Source organism: Excalfactoria chinensis, chromosome Z, assembly GCF_039878825.1.
Source record: "Excalfactoria chinensis isolate bCotChi1 chromosome Z, bCotChi1.hap2, whole genome shotgun sequence".
Classification (NCBI taxonomy): Eukaryota; Metazoa; Chordata; class Aves; order Galliformes; family Phasianidae; genus Excalfactoria; species Excalfactoria chinensis.
This window is the reverse complement of record NC_092857.1, coordinates 714,555-735,302: the sequence shown is the minus strand read 5'-3', so window position 1 is coordinate 735,302 and position 20,748 is coordinate 714,555. Positions and strand designations below refer to the sequence as shown.

Genomic DNA, 20,748 nt, shown 5'->3' with positions numbered 1-20,748 from the left:
CAGGAAAGCATGAAGATTTTGACAAGTCATCACATAATAAAATGGATGATAATTGAAGCAGTATTGAGTCTTTCCACTTTCTTTTGGATATTCCCAGGTTGATGTTCTCTATTATTATATGGTGCGTTTGGCTCACTAAAGGTATAAGAGCAGTAGACTCTCAGATTAAAATCATTTAGGAAAATTAAAAAAAAAACAACAACAAACATTAAACCTAAATCGATGAAATCGGCTCTTCAAGGCAGTTTTTCTATGGTGAAATTAAGCTGAGTTTTTTTAAAGATGCTTTTAACAGCGTACTCAGTTTTTCCTAAGACCAGCAATACCAACTCACCTACAGAAACAATTCAGGATTATGTCAAGCTAACAAAAACCACAGTAGTAAAGATGTATATAGAAAGAGCAGCGTGTCACATACGATCAAAGAACTCAGCTGTTCCCCATTAGAGTCAGGAGTGATCTGAAGTCTTCTGCTCAGTTCCTCAGATAGCTCCTGAGGACTGCTACGAGATACAGGAGATGCAGGAGGTGGTGGCAACGATAAGCTTAAAGTATCCCCAGTTGCACTCGCCTCCTCTGAAATGGCTTCCCAAGGCTGACAAAAGAAAACAAACTGCGTTAACTATTTAAAGTCAAACCAAGCCTCTGCTTCCCCTATGCGTTCCAGGTAGCCACCTCATTGTGGCAAACACAAGTGTGATGATCAGCATTAAGATTTAATGAAATAAACTAACTCCTAGGACACACAGGCAGCTGCCTTTCTCAGTAAAAACATTCATAAAAGCATTCAACATAAAACATTCCTTAAGGCTGAATGGGATCAGAGCTTTACACAAAAAGTTTGCTTAAAAATATCATTATGTTATTCTACCCGTAGATTAAGAATACCAACTAAAAAATCTCGGGATTTTAAATAGAACCAAGTATTTTTTTTGGGGAAAAATAACCTGTTTTCCTCCTAAATCAAGACACTGAAGAAAACTCAAAACAAATGACAGTTCTATTCAGTGTGTTTCACTTCCTACAAACTTGTTTCATTGTTATTCAAAGCTGAATATTGAAAGTGTTTTATCTACTTAGAGATATCAAGCAGTGCTTAGTATTACAAATGTGTGTCCTAGCATTTACATGGTACTTAACACTGTGCATTTGCTACCAGCCACCTATAAAAGCATGTGTGCAAGGAAGTGTAACTACCTAGGTTATTTATTGTGTCTCTGGTATTCCACTTAGTTGATTTCCATAAAACCCATGCAAAACCATTACTGTTCATGGTGCACAGTAATTAGCTTACAAAATGGGAAACATCTGGGCCTGAGGTTGTTTAAATTCTTAAAAGCAAGACCTTCATGTACCTCAGGAATGTCTCCAGACTCCATAGGTTCCGGTTCCAAATCCTCACTAATGTGTCTTCGAGAGCGAAACCGCCTATGGGCTGCTTCATGGTTTATTTGTCTGATGTTGTTATCTGAATCAGATCCCACATCACTGCATGGTGGGGAAAAGAAGCGAAGGAGAAAAGAACAAGGAAACAATGAACGTTAAACTCATTAATGCTTTTGATAACAAAATCCGTTACTCTTGCACATGCCAGGCTTCATAAACAGAAGGAAATTTAATCCTTTAATCCAAATGAAATAAAACCAGAAGCATTTCACGAATGTCATGTAAGACTGGAAATTAACATTCTTTGTGCAACAGAGTTGTTAAACCAGAAAAATAAGTCCCCGCTGTAACACGTTAACCCCTTACAACTTATCCCTTCCCAGGATCATCAGAATCATTCCTGACACAGAGATTTTACTTCTGTCCCTCTCTTTTATGCCAACTATTGCTTTTCTTTTTGCAACAGCCAAAGCAATCACAAGCTGTTACTGGCTGCAACCACCAGGTTCAGCTCATACCAGCAGTGGCTGTAATAGAAAAAAAGCAAATTTCTTTAATGGTGTCCCTTCCTGGCTTGTGCAACTTCCCCCTGTGCATATCTCTGCATCTCCATTACAATACTCAAGGGGCACAAGAGGTTGTTAAAAGGCAGTATTCCATTTAAACCTTTCCTCCAGGATGAAGGACCATAGCTTTTAAAGAGAATTATGTTCAGGAAACATTTATTTGAGACAACATTTTAGTACAGCACATTTTAACAACCTACAAGACAAATTACTCAGCTGACACAGACTGTACAATATTCAGTATTTTCCCTTAATGACTAGATTAGTATCTGAGTTACCCGTCTCAAACTGAGAGGCCAACACTGTCTACTCTACTGTCAACTCCACGAGATCTTCCACTCCAAGTGGTTTCATAAATTTACAAAATCAGAGTAACTGAGTTTGGAAATGATGTCTAAGATCATCAGGTCCTACTGTTAAACCATCACAGTTAACCTTACCACTAAACTAGGCACCTACGTGCCACATCTGCACATCTTATGAACACCGCCAGGGATGGTGCTCCAACTACTTCCCTGGCCAGCCTCTTTCAGTGCTTCAGAGCCCCTTCTGAGAACAAATGTTTCCTAATATCCAACCTGACTCTTCTCCAGCACAACATGAGGCCATCGCCTCCTGTCCCATTGCTGTTAACCTGGGACCAGCCACTTCCCACAGTGGTCTTACTTCCAGCCACAGTGGTCTTACTGGCCACCACCGGGTGCTTGAAAGCATCACTCTAAATTTTCCTTTGTTTCTATCTTAAAGCAATTGACAAAAAAAGCAAACCCAAAGTTACTTAATTGGCACAATTATGGTGTCCACCTTATTCTTTACCAAGCCTAGAGTAATGTATGAAGTATATTACTGGTAATTATGCATTCCCAAATCACCTGTGATACTGACTTTTCAGTCATGCTAGCTAATCAGCCCTCAAGCCTTCAAGTTAAACACCCATCTGATCCTGTTTTCCAATGATTATTACTTTTTGATATGTGTCAGTAAAACATTTCTGAAGCCACAAAATCTTCATTAACCACAGTCATAATTCAAGGAGGTGCTAAATTAAACAACTTACAAAAGCTAAAGTTTTATAGACACCTACTGTTACCACTATAAGATGGATGGGGTTTGGTTGAGAAAAACTAAAAGCTGTTGAAGAGACTGCTTTTAAAAAAGAAATAGTTCAAAACCTGCTGAACAAAGAACAAATTCTAAGAAAAACACATCAGACAAAAAGAACAAACAGTTAAATATAGAAAACACGCACATAATTCAACTGTGGTAATGAACACGTAAGAAAGAACAAACGGCACCTGTAATAAGCAACAGAAAAATTTTTTACTACAGAAAAATAATGAATGATGTTTGACTAACTCATTATTTCAGTACAACTCTTAACGTTTTCAGTTAAACAATGAAGGCTTGAACAGGAACTCCATACAAGCACAAGCACAGACAAGCAATGTAGTCTATGTACTGAACAGAAAAGAGGACTTCCTCAAAATCAATCAGTTTAACTTAATTAAAACTTAAAAGACCCGAAATGCCTGTGCTTGCATTTTTTAAATACACTTTGTCAATAGTCTTTACATAAGAAAGTAAGTTACTCTTCTCATCTTTTGTGCATACCCACAAACATGCCAATGGACTGCAACGTCACTTACATTAAACTTGGTCGGTGCCATTGCGTAGTTCTGTTGTTGTGGTTGACGTAGTAAGTCCGCCCCAGGTTGTCAACCTTTTCCTCCCATCCAGGAGGCAGTGGAGGAGGTGGTAACTCCTCCTGACGCTGAGACGCAGAGTCGTTGGAATCAACCACATCCCATCCATGCTTAGGAATGAGAGCAAAAAAGATGTAAGAGCTCAAGTCAAAGGGAAGTTGTACCAGTATTGCTCACATAGGTGCAGATTCCAATTTTTTTTCTTCCCTATATTTTTTAAATCTAATGCAATGAGAAACAGAAGAAACATCATGATGCGTGTGTGCTACATTTCAGTGATAAAAACCCTAACATTCTACCAGTCCACTGTAACAGGGATTCCCACATTTATTTGGGTGGGTATTCCTCCTGTTAGCCATGTGCAGATCTCCAGTCATGAAGCCAAAGAGAGCCAACTGCTAACTTCTGAACTCAACCCATGTCCTTTCCCTCAAAAAGGATAATCACTGTTTTCCTTTACACTTTCCCTCTCTCCAAAGCATACAGGAACTTCTCCTGCTCACCACTTCTGTCCTATCTTTCCGTCAGACTCATCCTCAGCTTGCCAAGGGGTCTGAAAGTTGTTGACAGCAGCAAGAAACTCCCAAGGAACTACGTAAAAGCAGGACAACAGAAGATGTCCTTATCACTCAAACATGCCTTTTCTGGGAAAGATCAAAAAACAAGCAAACAGAACAACCTAAAACTAATTATTATTTCCAAATGCGTAACATAGCCTTAAGTATCCCACTGCAACCACGCTGTATTTTATGCCTGCTTCAGAAGCATTCTCCAAAACACTTTAATACACAAATCTACCTGAATTCAAACTAAAATCTAATTGCTGTAGGGAATCCTTTCTAGGTAAATACTGCAATTCAATTATAGATAAGAAAATTCCTTCCCTGCTGCTGTTCAGAAATCAAAGTTAAAAGCTTTTTGTTAAATGGAACATGAAAGCTTTTCACTACCACTGATTTACTAGAAATGCTGTTTCTGTAGGACACTGCCAGAGCCTGGTGGCATCATCTTATGCACTTCAGTCAGGAGGATCTTACTCACAGAGGCAACGAAAACTTCTTTTCAACAGCAAAACAGCCAATAAATAATGCTCAAAAACAGAGACTCGTGGGTAAAGAGAGCATCACTGGATGCATGCTGCTGAGAATTTCTTTCTCTGTAAGATACCCTGTTCTTGAAACATGTACTTTTCAGACTTGTTTTGTTAAAAACCTGCCAATGCATTCAAATCAGTTACGTAGGCACCAATTACAAACTCTATTATTTACATAAGATAATCCATTCGCCAAAGAATTTAATAACTATAGGTACATTGGAACCTTTTAGAGTCTCGTTACTTCAAGTATCGCAGAAAAATCAGATTACATTCAAAATATGGTGATTTCTATGAAATTCAGTTAGAGATTACTGTTTGATTTATAAAATAATATATGTGTGTGACATATATATGCAAACTGTATTATATGTACATACACACAAAATACAAGCATATTTATACACACACATACACTTGTTTGTACCTGATGAGAGAGAAAAAAAGCTGGGTTTTGAATCTGTAAAGTGTTGAAGGTGATGAACCTGAGGTGCTCCTTTACTACGTGCCCTGTGACACCTCAGCTACCTCTGTACCAGCACCTGGGCAGACCTCCTGAGAAGCAACTTCCAGAGTACAAATGTATGGCTTGGGATGACAGCCCTCCTCAAGTTACAGATGACTGCAGCCCATTATTAGTAATTAAAGCAAACCTGGGCTAACATCCACTCTGCCAGCACTAATTGCAGTAATTCTTAAAATGGATGATGACTGATAAGAGTGCTTGGAAGTCTTTTAAACCTGCTGTGCCCTCATGAGCACTATTCTCTATAAAGCTGGTGCTGCCAAGAAAATAAAGAAAAATGTTCCAGCAGCTAACTTGGACACACTTCTGAGGAAGATGTACTTAGATATTAAAAACAGACCATCATGTTCATGTCAAATATGAATTACACTGATACACTTTCCAAATCTTTCTGCTCTCCTGACATGACTTGTACAGCCTTGAAGATGCTCATGAAAATGGGGGGAAAAAAAGCCCACACCATAAGTGAATCAGAAAGACTTCAGAGTTCATTGTGCCACTTGAAACAGTAGAGAAAATATCATCTTATGGTTTTGGAAATACAGGAGGGGAAGAATATGTTGAAGCTAGCACCATCATTCTATCTTTCAAAACCACAACTGTGATTGTACCTGAATCCCTACCAACTTACATACCTCCAGATGTACAAAAGTGACAAAAATAAGATATCAGGTAGTCACCCCTTGATTAAGTGTCTTACCTCAGACTCATCCCTTTGATCACTATTTTCTTCCTCTTGGCCACCATTTTTAGGCATATAAGCCATCTTCAGTCTCAAGAAACCCTTTACACGAGACTTGTGACTGGAAGACAGAGTTACATTTAATTCAATAACACCTCAACAGTTGCAAGTAATAAACCTTGATGTAAGAAATGTTTTAAAACACAAATGGAAAACCCTCACCTTCTTGGTCTGAGAAGGAAATCCTTAAATGTGTATGGCCTTTCCATGGTTGGGTCTTCAGTCTACAAATATGTAAGAAAATGACAATTTAAAGGGTTTGTCCATAAGCACAGCAGTACATAGAGAACATTCACATTGCAGACAGATGAAACAGAAATGCTGGAGAAGATTCCACAGAGTTACCCTGTTACCTAAGTTACCCTGGGTGGGTGGGTGGTTAGTATAGATCTGCACAAGAGGTCCACTAGATGTCACTGCAAATACCAGCAATGGGCTGAACCCAGCCTCATCGCAGCATGGAAACGCACGCGGTTGAGCAAGATATGGAAACGTCCCACAAAACAAACCTCTGACAACTTTCTGCTGCCACCCAACAGCACGGTCAGAGGAGGTTGCATCCACCTGAAGGAGTCTTTTTTATGCACATTAGAAAACTATTAAATGAAACACAGCTCAGCTAGCTTTCTCATTTCAAAGCTGTTCAGACTTTGAAAGACAGTAAGAGGTTGAAATTCTTTAAGGGACAGATCAGTAACATGATCAGGTTGATAAGATGTGTTGTCTGACTTACATTCAACTACAAGTTTCATAAAGCTTTATATCTTATAAGCTTTCTGTTATGTAAGAAATTCAGATCTGTTACACCTGCCACGTCTGTGAAACGAGGGCCATTAGTGGTACAAAACTAGAAATTCAGAAATAAGAAGGCAAATACAAGAGGATACGGAGATTAAATCTTCTGATTTAAGGGGTACACTAGTTATGGTACAGCTGGGGCTGTGAAATTGGAAGCACGACCCGTGCTATACCGAAGAAGTAAGCACATGCTACAATAAAGACCACCATTTACACAGAGTTTTCTTAAAATGAGCAGAGTTAGTAGCACGTTGCTCCCATCTGCCACCAATTAGAGGAAATCATAGCATATCTGCAAAGCCCTTACAAGCTCCATCTTTACAAATAGGAATTCTACTTGCATGCAATTCCTTTACTTAACTTTTGCAGACACAGGATAATCTATCTCCCAGGTATTATTCATGAAAAGCTTTACTGTCTGTGGTACTTCAAAGTCAATAAACAGTAAATTAAGGAAGAATTCCAACTCACTATCACAGATTTTACATCAAATGCCATACAGCTTTGCTTTTCACAGAACAAACTCATCCTGCAAGGCACTTCCTGCATTAAGTTTCCACTTAATCTTTCTGAGACAGACTTCCCATTTTCTCAGAGATAGATAGCAGCTTTTAATCAAATCAACGGCACTGTAAAGCATGCTTGATTATGAAGTATTGCTTTTTAGTACTCTCATCCATATTCAATGTACATTAAGTAAAAGGCGTGTACTTTAACCAAATTTTGCTGGGAAAGGTTGGATAATGCCAGAGAGAACCAGGATTTTGCCAAACTTATCTACAGCTAAAAGAAAACATTTGCTAGTGAATATATCACAATCCCTCTTATCAATGTACTGGAAGGGTGAGTGAGGAAAACACTGAGTAAAATATAAAAACACCAAGTATGTTTCCCTGAGCATCAAATTAGTTCAGACCTTTAGAAGCACAATGTAAGCCACTGTTACTGAGTTTGCGTACATCTGTATGGGCAGGCAGGAAAGCACTCTGTGCAGACACTGCTGTGTGCCTCTTGTAATTACGGTTCTGAGACACGTATTACAACTATTTCCAATAGAAATTTATGGGAAGAAAGCACCTCCTGGAGCTGAAGAAGTTACCTGTAAACATGTAGAGAAGGGATTTTGTAGAGGAAGGACATCCACTTTCTAGTGAGCCTCAATGGAAAGGAGTGGGGTGTACTACCTATAAGCTTTTCTCATCTTAGCACAGGTGAATTTATTCTGCCATGAAGCAAGGCAGCTCAGCTAGGAAATTTTTATTTAGTAAAGACAGCAGAGGTCTAAAGATGATTTGAAAGAGTGAGTGTAGCATTCCACTGCTTTAAATATGAGCTAGAGGGATGCACACTCACGTGCCAGCTAAGTCCATGGAGTGAGGACTGTGAAGCTTCCCATGTGTAGGAAGAGTCATCCTCCTATGCAATGTGGAAGGAAGAAAGCTGCTACTTTCTCAAGACAGTCCACAGAAAGTGTGTGACATGCCTACAGCTCTCTCAGCTCTTGCTGATGATTTGCAATAACTAAAAAAGAACTGTAAAATACTACCTGACTCTGCAAAATAAGCACACAGTAAAACTTCCATCATCTTTTTATACACATTTCCTAATAAACACCAACCATCACAATCAAAGTGATCCTGGTGTTCAGTTGTTTGTCTTTCATTACAGCATCCCTACCCCCCAACCCAGCACAGTCTTTGGCCTTTTCAGCACATGCCAACTTGAGTGAAGCAACAGAAACTGATGTGATGAGGGATCACCTACTGACAGCAGAAGCACAGAGCTCTCTCCCAGACTTTTTCAGTACTGGTTCTGAAAGCTTGCATGCACTGCAGTCTGTAATAACTCTGCCACCATCTTCACTGGACTAATATTACATTAAGGACACTACTGAGCAGTTTCTGAATGTTGAGCATCCTTCTGTGAGCACGTTATGTGAAAAGCACATCTATAAAAACCCGATGATAGAGTATTAGTCTTATCCCATAAACTTAACCATGCATTGTTTAGACAGATGAATGGGACCAAAAAAAAAAAAAAAAAAAAAAGGATTTTATTTTCTTCAACACTTTTAAGAAAGAATCTGGATGAGAAATAGACAAGAAGAGAAACCTGGATTCTGAGAGCTTCAATGGGTGCCACAGAACCACCGCTTCCCTAGGCTCTGCAAAGGGAACAGCAGCAGACTCCTCTGCATAGTGGGGCTCTATTGTCGTAAGATTTTTCTTTCAGCCTCTATGGCTCTAATGGGAATATCTGCTTCAAGCAGAATTTATTTCCATAAATTTTCATGAGTTTTTAACTGCTGGGGAAGACAAAACAGAGCACACAGACAAAAGCATTTCTTACCGGAAGGTGGCTAAGAGGCACATCCACCTGACCCAGGAAGTCGTCTCTAGTCTGTCAAAGAGAAGAAAAAGCAGAAATTAAGCAGTTTTACCCATGAGGTCCTCTTTACACCACAGAAGTAACAAATGATGAACACCAATCCAGCCACAATGAAGCAGGAATAAATACAGTTCTGCACATTTCAACAGAACGCTCTGACACTTCAAAATGGCTTTTCAGTCCACAGAGTGTGCGTTGAGTGCTGATGAAATCCCAGTGCTTCCTCAACGACCTATGCATCATTCAAAATACAAAATGATAATCCACTCTGTGCATGAACTATAGGCTCAATGCACATTTAAAAAGCAACGTGGCATAGCAATTCAGCATGTGTCCATGTCGAAGCATGGTTACTTTTTTTTTACCTTTAGTTTAAGGAGAACCTCACATTCACAAGTAATGGGGAAAGGAGGGGAACCTAATGTGCCAGCAGTGAAGGCACAGTTGCACGAGTTGTAAACAGTTTCTCCTCAACTAACAGTTTATCATCTTACCAAAGAGAAAGCAGGCAGCAGAACTTTTTGTCTGTCTCATCTCTCCAGTGCCCAGTGACACCTGATGATGCCTGGACTGGATGGTACCCAAGAGCCAAACCACCCACCCACACCTCCCACCCCGCACAGCACAAACATTCACGCAGGGCTTCTCAGAGCACTTCTGGCAATGCACTTGCAGGGACAGAAGAAAAGGAACAGAGTGTATCAGCAGAGGTGGACAAAGAGGGTAACTTCCAGAGGGAGAACACGTGCTGTTGCCACTCAATAAATCCTAGAAAGAAACACGAGCCAACAGTTTTCTCACCGAACAGTGAGACCTGATCAATACGTTCAGTGATAGTGGGTGTCACCCTTCCAGCAGAACACATCTGCATCCTGACCGCGCTGCCATTGCTGCACAAGCTGTGTGCCTTTTGCATGCTGCTCAGGCATTACCTTTCTCACTGAGGGACACCTCAGAACTGACACAACACTGAACACCTCTTATAATCAGTAGTTCCCAGTGCAATACACACATGCACAAGTAAAAAACAATCCCCTTTGAAACTAGTTTATCTCAAAGCCAGAATTAAACCTCGTCTTTGCTAACCTATGCTCACCCCCATTTTCATACCTCACCTAAAAACTTCCAGCATCTCAATCTAAATTTGACTGCTGAATATGACATTTCCAAAGGAATGAAATTGTGGCAACGGTGAGCCATACAGTAATTAAATAGCACACACGCATTTGCTTTGCCAATCACCGTGCTGGATTTATATTTGGTATTCATTAATCTTCTAAGATATTGATTTTCAAAATAAAGCATCTTGCATTAATCAAAAATCAACTGTCTGTCAGGGAAGACAAATTCTGGCAGATCCTGATAATGACACCAGATATCAGCCCCTCTGAATTCCAAAGAACCTGCGTTTATTTATATCCACACTATGCACAGGATTCCAGGAAGTGCATGCTGCTGCTCTGTAGCCAAGTTTACATATTCCTCATAGCAGAGCATTAAGTTTAATATTAAAATCCATATTTTATATGATAACATAATAAGAAAGCTGTTTCTATTACAAAGATAGCATGGCCCTCTGATCCCCAGAGACAGATATGTGGCTGTGCAATACACTCATACAGCAATGCAAAAAAGAGCACCTGTACCAAGGAGCCTGTCTTTTCCAAATTTAAATAAAAATAGCAAACAGGCTTTTAATTATGGGATTGTGATTACTAATTCACTCATTAACTGCTGGAAAAGCCTGGTAGCATGCATTGCTTGTAGAGAATCAACACGCTTCTCACTTAATGCTGGCAAACACCACCCCCCTTCAATGGGATTGCTCCAGTGTCAACTACTCAGAAACAACCCACACCTATTTCTGCATCTGTTTATGCAGCATTTTGTCCAAGAAAAGCAAATCTCACGTGCACCAAAACTTCCAGGCTGGTTACTGCCCCTCTGCTTTGGGGCAGAGGGTATATAGGTGTGTCCTATAATATAGGTACACTAGGACTGCTCCAAAAGTAACACCTCCTATGTTATGGTGCTACTCCACCACGTCAGAGGCTGATGTCGGTGGTAGGACCATAGAGGTTGTACCTTCCCACCAACATTCCCCTGTATCCCCTTACAACAGAAGGAAGCAGAGGGGCAGAATGACAAAATGGTGAGACTTCCTGAAAGCTTTATTTTTATTTGGCGCTCCACGTTGCAAGCCAACAAGTATTCGCCGCTATCCCTTCTCGTTTGGAATTAATGAAGGACCAAAGACCTGCTTTAGTCTAAAGATGCCTGAAAGTCACAGAAAAGCTCATGATGACTGGAGAAAGTAAATCGGTATTATTGTTTAAAAGCCATGTTTACTTTATTTGGTTTCAAAGAGAATGTAAAATCTCATTACTCCAGATTCTGCCCTATTTTCCCCCTAGTTCTCTCATAATGAAAAGCAATTGCTTCAGTTCTTTGGCAGAGGCAGAAATACACCCCCTATTAGGAAACCTGAATCTGTCCAACAGTCCCCCTTAGTTATGCAACGGTCTTGTAGAAAAGTAATACTAATGCAAAAGTCCTTTTTCTTTGGTGTGCTCAAAGGCAGCTGGCATATTGGGCATTCTGTACACTGCATTTTCTTGCAAACTGCTCCGATTACATCAATACCGTCATCAAATCCCAAGTGCAGACACAAATCTCACATGTCTAGCCAATTACGGTGGGAAAAAGGATGCTTCACCTTGTTAGTGCCGATGATCACGTAATGATCACCAAATGCAAACACTATGACTGAGAGATGCGTCCAAACACACCTTGAGCTCCAGCAGCTCAGGGTTGTGCCCACTGCCCTGGGAGTTTGCTAAGTGGAACTGTTTATAGTCACCTGAGGAGGTACAGCAAGGAGGCAGGAACCAGAGCTGAAGGGAATGGTGGAAAGGCCTGTAGATTAAAACCTCATCTTCTGCTGCTTAGCTTCCCATCTTCCTACAGGCTGAACACCAGGAGCTGCTGCTACTGGGGATCCAAATGGCCCCACAGCGCAGTGCCATGCAGCCACACAGGAGCAGGGTGCAATTACAGTTACAGGACAACTGCAACACTGGCAGCCCTAACATGATCAGCATGCCAGGATGTAGCTTCTCCTCAAGGTGCAGGAGTGCACGCTGCTTTGGGGAGATACAACCACACTTTTCGCTGATGTGTTCTAGAAGTCAGAAGCTGACAATGCAGCTTAAGATAAGAGAAACCAGCAAAATAACCCCATCTGGCAAAGAAAAACTTGAGAATGCAAAGGGACAATTACCACAATTACCACAATTACCACCACCGAGCAAATTCATTTACCAAATCGTTATAAACTAAAGTGCAAAACTGAGCAAGAATTAAATTTATGAACGCGTTACTTTGGCACCACATTTGAGATACAATACAGCATCACTCCCAGAAGCCACTCCCAGGCTTTAAGGGTTCTTTCACATAGCATGAAATCTGCATGGCACAGAGTGGTTACGCATATCAAAAAGGAAAAGGCAACCCAAGAGCAGAAAATACCCACCAACTTCAAGTTTCATTGTTGAAGCCTTAAGTCCATGCGTTTTACATACAGAAGTAACTCGTGTTTTATTTCTGGCTTTTGGGACATCACGTAGCATTCAATTTATTTGATTCAAAATTATTATAAATAATGATTTCTGAAACTGTTAGAACTTCTGATTTTAAAAAGGTCGCATTTTTTAATCGTATCCCAAATTCTGACAAAACAGATGGACGCTCAGAAATGTGTTGCTCTTAAAAGCGTAACCAACAGAGAGCAGCAGTTGCAGCAGCTCCAACTGACTGCTTTCAGATTTGGAAAGGCATCGCACTCTAAGATGTTCTTCTCATTAGTAAAGCTGCCCTCGTAGGGAGGTGCTCCAGCAGCAGAGCAGAGACACCCCACTCCCAGCCCCTGCGCATGCCCATACATTATTCATGCCGTCTGCAGATCTCACCGATCAAAAATTAAAGATGTTTCAGTAGTTCTTCCTACAAAGCAAAATGTTTTAGACAAAGTATTTCATGTTGCAGAACTGCTCTGCTGTTTGAGTGCATTATTTACTTATCACAAGTGGCTCTGCTGAATATGAATCTCCATGAAAGTCTGAGGCAGAGCCAGAGCTCACTACCAAGTGGTGGCATGGAGATGGTCCAGAGTCTGTGTCCCCCTGAAAGGCACACAACCACAGAACACGTCCTGGCAGCAATGGGTTTTCCTACTGCAAATCAAAGCAGAGGTATAGCAAAACACCACACCTTCAGTTCACTTCCTAAACACTTACCTTGTTATTCATTTGTGCAGCAATAAAAGAACATATACTATTCCTCTAATGGCCTTCGCAGAAGCTTCATATGAGAACAGCCACTGCAGGTACTTCCATTTTAGTTTCCATCTTTTCTTTCTCACTGCAAATTCAGCCCCGTTGTGGTCACAAATCAATCTGAACGATGCCTTTAAACTGTGGATTTGGTCTTTCAGGAGGAGTTATTGGGGAGCAGTGCATTGGAACGCCAGGTAAAACTGGCACATTAATGGGTGCCAGTAGGTTTGTATGCAATATTCTGCACGCACTGATGACACCCCTCAGAATACTGCTGCACATCCAAATGAGTCTGTTCTCATTCAGCCATATCTATCACATTAAGACTTCATTACTGAAGCCCTCCAGCACCATTTCCATCCATTAAGGGCAGTTAAAAACAAGTCACTGCACAGTGGTGGTGATTGCATACACTTGTGCAGGCCTCCTCGTGGCTACACCTTATCTTGGACAAGATAAGAGCACTAACACGTGGGCAGAGGCCCTTCTCTGTGCTGCACATTGAAGGACTCCAAGCTGCTGCTTCAGAGAGCAGGCAGCAGTGCTGCAGAGCAGTTGCAGCTGAGTGAGAAAAGTCAGTTTCCCAGTAAGCACAGACAACCGTGACAACCAGATCCTTACGGAAATGGATTAAGTACATAAGCATAAATGATTTAAATTCTAAAATATCTGTATTCTGCTGCTACTGTTTATTTAAACCCACTCAGAAGCACTGGGCACTTATGCCAAAACTTGATGCATTCCTGAAACGTGAGCAACGTCCCCAAAATGCTGTGGACAATGGCAGAGTGAAGGCTCCGAGTTAATTACAAGAACACAGCTTCTCTGCTGGGTCCCGGCTGTATTTGAACGTGGGCACACTGGAGCTCTGTGTCCCAGTGTGGTTTTCAGCAACAAATGGCACCCAAGGGCCTGCAGCACGCCTCAGGTGTGAGAGGGCTTTGATCAGGAAGAGCACTGGTGTGGAAGGTGGAAGGACAGGTGGACAGCCTACCAGAAATGGAATGCCCTGGAACAGGTCTGTTCCAAGCAGTATTGAGTGTGAAGAACACAGGAATCTTCCATTTGGAGGATGACTTAAAATGGCGAGATCAGGGCTACTGGATGGTGTCACTCCCACTACATCTATGAGCATCTGCTGGAAAACAGCTGCTCCTCATTAGAAGGATTTATGGCTTTTGTTAAGTAACAGACATGCGTACATAAATATGCCAGGAACAGACACACAGACACCTCCAAGTCAGGAACAACCAAACTATGGGGAAGGTATCCCAGCTGCCTACTGCTGTGCTATCCATGAGCACTCCAGCAACTCTACTTACTGAGTGACCCAATTCTTTCTGCCCTCTATGCCGCACATCTGTGGTCCTCTTGAAATTAAGTGTGCATCGGCAATGGAGCAAGAAGTGGACACTGTGCGTGTGTAAGACTGATTGTAGTGTTCCTCAAAGCACTGTGAGCTGTGCTTCGTTGCTGGGACTTTTCCAGAGGCCCAAAGTTCTGCATGTGCTCAAACCCTTTTTGCAGCACCTCCTGTCTGCACAGAGCAACGCATGTCCCATGGCCAGAGAAGCTTCCAAGCAATTCTATAGGGAACTGGTGGAAAAAAGATGCATGAATTGGCTGTGTCCTAGCAAGCATGCTTTCTCTTTTCAGACTAACTTGCTGTGCAGGAAAGCACAGGTAACACTCAGAAACAAGCAGCTCACAGAACTACAGTGAGTGGATTGCTGAAAGAGAGCACACCTGCTAACTTTGGGAGAGGGTGAGGCGTGTTTGGGACGCTCTGCAGTGGGGTAGAACATTCAGCAGATTAAAAAGAGAAAAATGAGCTGACACATTGCTTCTTAGTATTGCCTTGTACTGCAGACACTCTGAACTGTGCAGAAGACCCAGACCTTCTGCCACTGCTTCGTCTCCTACCACCACTTCCCCTTCACTCACCCACTTATCCTTCCAGCCATGCCCAACCACCAGCTGGAGCTCCTCTACCACGAAGCCCAATTGCCAAGGGGACAAAGGAAAAGGAAACATGGAAGCATCAGGAAGCAGTGCAGTGAGAAAGCAGCAGCCCAACGAATGCAAGCAAACTGGCATTTAATCAGGCAAAGCTGTCCAAAGCCACTCAGTAAGTTCCTTTAACAGCCTGATCTGAGCAGCACTTGTGATCAAGATGGCATGCACTTGGCAATATCTAAAGTAATACTTGTGCTTTAACGGTTTTCCTAATGTTTAGAAAAAAATGCAGCGGACAAATACGTTCTAAGAATGCTAAATGTCACCTATGCTTGGCGCAGAAGCACTTTGTATCTGTGATTTGTTAAGGGACTGAGCAGAAGCCGCCATTCTCTGTCCAGAGAGAAGCTGAAGGAATGCCTGTGCTGAGGCACAGAAACGCTGATTAATGGACAGTTAACATGGGTTGGCTTCATCAGTTCTTTAAAGAAACGAGCAATTCACAAAGACAAATGTTCAGCCACCTCTCCTCCTGCCAAAACAAAGAACCTCAAGAAAATACGACCAGCTAAAACTCAGGGGTTAGAAATAACACCTTTGTTAGTATCGGAAAGGAGAGCCAACGTTCCATTCGGCATGTTGGTTTCTCGTGTTTTCAGTTCTGAAATACATGCCCATGCCCATGGATCCTGCGAGACCTTGGGCAGGAGCCACTTCCCCACTGGGGCTCTGCTGTGCAGGGAGCAGTGCCCTGGTTTGGAACTGTGGTTTACGACTCCTCAGAAGTGACCTTTAGGGGAGCTGACATAAACCAAATCTGTGTTATTTCCCTGGCTCATGTGTTATGTCAGGAGATCAGAAACACACTATTTTTAACTACTTCATTTATTGAACAATTTTCTTCTCTCACTTCCTTCTGGTAGCACGCAGGAAGTTATGAAAATTCAACTCAGAATACTGACAATCCCAATTAATTAATTCCTTACCCCTTACGGCCCCCCAAAAAAAGAAAGAAAGACAAAGACAGCTACAAGTTTGTGTTGCTCAGTTCAGAACTCCTTTCGTAAAGTATTTGTGGGAGAAAATTACCTACTTAGATGGCAGACAAACAGCGTGCAAGTGGTGATACAATTTCTCAGAGTGAACAAAAAAGACCACAGGAAAAAGGTATTTTTCTAATCAGATACTGATCTCTTTGTACCCTGCATGGAGAGTGGACGCACATGTGGTTACTTTGGGTTATAACAAAAAAAAAGAACAGCGTGAGGGCTGGTGACTGCACAGACATTTGCTACAGGTGTTTGTTCTGTAATGCTGCTTCCCACAGAACTCAGGAGCGCTGCAAAAGGCAGTAAGGGCTCTCCCCAGCTCCAGGCTCTCAGAAGCACAACAGAAGGAGGAGAACATCACATCAGCTCCATGGCGAATGGCACTGGCACTGCACATTGAGGGCTCTGCATTCCTCTCTCCCTCCTCCTCCTTCTGCATCTGCTTTGGCACTTGCACAGCAAACCCAACTGCAGAATCACAGAACTGCTTGGGTTGGAAGGGAACTCAAGGACCACAAATCTCCAACCCCCTGCCACAGGCAGGGCCACCAACCTCCCCATTTAATACCAGCCCAGGCTGCCCAGGGCCCCATCCACACCTGGTTTTCAACACCTCCAGCCGTCTTTTCTCCAGGCTCAACAAGCCCAGCTACATCAGCCTGTCTTCATAGGGAAGGTGCTGCAGCCCTCTGATCATCTTTGTGGCCCTCCCCCAGACCCTCAATGGGATGCCCAGTGGCACTTCCCAATCTGTACAGCCACTAAACCTCAGTGCTGCAGGGCAGGAGGGCATGGATGCAGGGCTGCCACCTGGAGAAGTGCTACACATCACTACTGATGTTCTGCCCACTGGCTCTCAGGTTCCCAAGCAGCGTTCACTGGCTCTTTAGCAAGAGTATGGGGGCTGAGTGTGATGGTCTGCTGACAAAAACAGGTGTAAATAAGTAAATAAGTGTGAAACAGCATTTCAAGCTGTTTGTGGAGAGCTGGTCACAGGGCAGCTCTCAGAGAGCTGCATGCAGTGCAAGCCCTGCTCACAGACCTGGGATGCCTATACAGGAAGCCCCTGTTCTTCCATTTGAAGAAGAAAGCTTTGACAGTGCTTTCCATGGTTCTTCTGACCATTCCCTGCCATAATACAAAATAAGAAATGTGTTAAGTGAATATTGAAACAATGCCTATGTTTTAATATCTGGATAAATTAAGGGCAACGTTAACGTTCAAAAGATACTTGCTCCTACTGTTCCACCAGCACTCAATGATGTAGAGGGAAACTGAAATATCTTACTTTTTTTGTACGGCCTGCAAATCTTTCACAAGTCTACGCAGAGAGAAGCAACAAGTTCTGCATATAAACCATTCTCCACCCCATTTGTTTTTATTTCTCTTTTCCAGGAAAGTAAAAATGAGAATCCCGCCCTAATGCACTGCTAGTTCTCTGAAACAGAACCACAGCAAGGCTTCCTAGTGGGTGGCAACAGCAAGGCACCGAGCACATGGAGCTCTTCCTTTCAGTTCTCCCATTAGCAATAGAGTGAGCAAGATGTGCTTTCACTTGGACACGCTCTCCTTAATGCAGCTGGGGAATATTAAAAAATGGTGACATCAGACTAAACAGCATCAGCTTCCCACATCTAAGTGGCCGCCATAAATAAGGCTTCTCAATACTCAGTTACCTACAAAGAACAAAAAATTGCATTTCCCTCAAGCAGCTAAGCATTCCAATACAGAGAATTGAAACTGGGCAACAGGCTTAAAGCAACTCCACAAATGCACTGACTTCTGAAAACCCCTTTTGTTTTGGCTGCAAGCACCAAACGGTAGCTGCTATTTTGCACTTTATAATGCATCTACTACCTCCAGCTTTCAGAAATTGCTGGTATATAGCCTCACTTCAAAGGAACAGCTCTTTGAAATTGATGCAATTTATTTCACTGCTAATTTTTTTACACCCAGAATTTGACTCACAAAAGCATATCCTGCACCCAGATTACATCCAAAATGGAAACCAATGTTTTAAACTCCACTTCCATTAGAATTCCAAACATTGCTAATATTCACTTGCTCTTTTTCAGTGCTGTACACTGAGAGATGAAAGCTGTAGCAAAGTCGGTGCCAACTTCCATGTGCTGAAACCCACAATCTAAATATTCATCTTGCAGTGCCTGTCTTTGAGGCTCCCTAAGAATCATTCATCGTGGTTTATCAAGTGTGCTTGTAAGGGAACCATGCTCTGCAATGGGGAAAAGTGGCACTACATCCCTCCATTGCTGATCACAGACTGCATTTGGGCAAAAACAACTGGATTCCCATTTATACACACTACAATACACATGGAGAAATCCATTCATTTCATCCATCATACTCAAAATTTGCAAATTACAAACACTGCCTACCTGACAAAAAACAGCTTCTGTAGGACACTAGCACGGACCCCAAAGGCCAGAAATTCACTGCATGCAGCTTATTTGCTGCTCCTAAGAGGAGCAAAGGAACAGCTATTAAAATCTCCTTTGCTGCAAAACCCAAGCGTAGCAACAAGTGGTGTCTGACCAGGTACATTACATGGATGCAACACTAATGCATCTAACTCACATCTGAGGACACCTCTGTGTTGAACTTCACCTCTTCCGTAAGATGACCAACTTGTTAAAAGGTCACAGTGTGCCTTGTGAAGCTTCTGAACTGGAAAAGAAATGCTGGTGATCTGCATTACGGAGGCAACCAAGAGCTGCTAGCAGCGCTTTCGGGCATGAGCATATTCATGTTTTCTGGTTTTTTATTAGCTTAAAAAGGCAGAGAAAACAGCAAAAATGCAGATCTTGCAACTCAGACAAACAAAAAGATGTCCTGCCCTGCATTCGAAACACATACTACAGGCTACTGAATTCTGAAAAGCTGCTCAAGAATAAACACCACCACTACATAACGGCAAGCTGCACCCCCAAACATACTGCAGTTCCTCCCAGCAAGTATCGCTCACTTGTGTTTATAATAATTCAGCATGCTGGCAAGCTGTCTCTAATAGGGCTTCTAAAAATAATGAAGTGCTGGTAACACAGGCGCTCCACAAGCCCACTTCCTGATCCTCAGACAGAGCCACGTGGAGGGGGTTCTGCTCCAGCAACAGAGTTCTGCTCCATTTATACTGAATCTGAAACGAGTAAGTGCCTTCTGTTAACACTACAACACGCTTGAAGCAGATTTAAGCTAAGTGGTTGGGATATCTGTAACCTAAAGACTTCATTGCAGATGAAAATACAAGGATATTACTGGTAGAATGTACAAAATGCGAGCTGTGGGGTGTGTGTCAACATACAGGATACAGGCAGAATGTAGTGGGTGTAATTCTTGGCTTTGACAGTGCTTTCAATTTTATTCAGAAGCAAGAAAATATTTAAAATATCTGATTTAATATAACCTCTTCAGATAACATTGCTGTAAACATATCATAGAATCACAGAATGGGCTGGGTTGAAAAGGACAACAGTGTTTATCTCATTTCAACCCCCTGCTATGGGCAGGGTCGCCAACCACCAGATCAGGCTGCCCAGAGCCACATCCAGCCTGGCCTTGAATGCCTGCAGGGATGGGGCATCCACTGCCTCCTTGGGCAACCTGTTCCAGTGCCTCAACACCATCTGAATGAAAATCTTATGTGGACATGTGTGCTTTGTTCACAGGACGTGAAGCAGAAATAAATTAGTAACAGCTCAAAGCAGAAAATTCTTTGGATAAAAGCAATCAAGAACTGTTGTAAAGACCAAAACTTTGCAAACAGACTCCTTGTGAAGAACAGCTGTTGGTTGAATGCATCCAGGCTGAATGTGGCTCGGCGCAGCCTGGTCTGGGGGTTGGCAACCCTACACATAGCAGGGGGTTGACACCAGATGATCACTGTGGTCCTTTTCAACCCAGGCCATTCTATAATTCAAATATCTCAAATAGAGATATTTGACAAATATCTCTAATGCTGAAGCAGCTTTCTGTAATAAGACCATTTGAAATACATGCCCCCGTGTTGTTTCCAGCGATCTGCTAAACGCTAAAACTGATGTTGACAACACAGGCTGCTGTTGCCTTGCCTCTGTCACAAACACTGCTGCTCTTTGTGACTGCAAACTCCTTCTCAGCAATAGGGTTAAGAATACCAGCACAGGCCCTGCTGATCTCCTTCCTGGAGCACTGTACACATCGGTCCTGCTGT

General features: G+C 42.2%; 1 protein-coding gene across 4 annotated transcripts in view; it reads right to left on the bottom strand.

The window, feature by feature from the left end:
• The window catches only part of NEDD4L (NEDD4 like E3 ubiquitin protein ligase), a 123,014-nt gene that overhangs the window by 32,202 nt on the left and 70,064 nt on the right, over positions 1-20,748 (bottom strand). For all 4 annotated transcript variants that reach the window (XM_072359047.1, XM_072359042.1, XM_072359045.1 and 1 more), the window contains exons 6-11: positions 9,164-9,214; positions 6,179-6,240; positions 5,975-6,077; positions 3,599-3,765; positions 1,356-1,488; positions 419-595 (exon numbers count right to left, since the gene is read on the bottom strand). In XM_072359047.1, the coding sequence (XP_072215148.1) occupies positions 419-595; positions 1,356-1,488; positions 3,599-3,765; positions 5,975-6,077; positions 6,179-6,240; positions 9,164-9,214 (693 nt within the window). The remainder of the gene's footprint in view (positions 1-418; positions 596-1,355; positions 1,489-3,598; positions 3,766-5,974; positions 6,078-6,178; positions 6,241-9,163; positions 9,215-20,748) is intronic.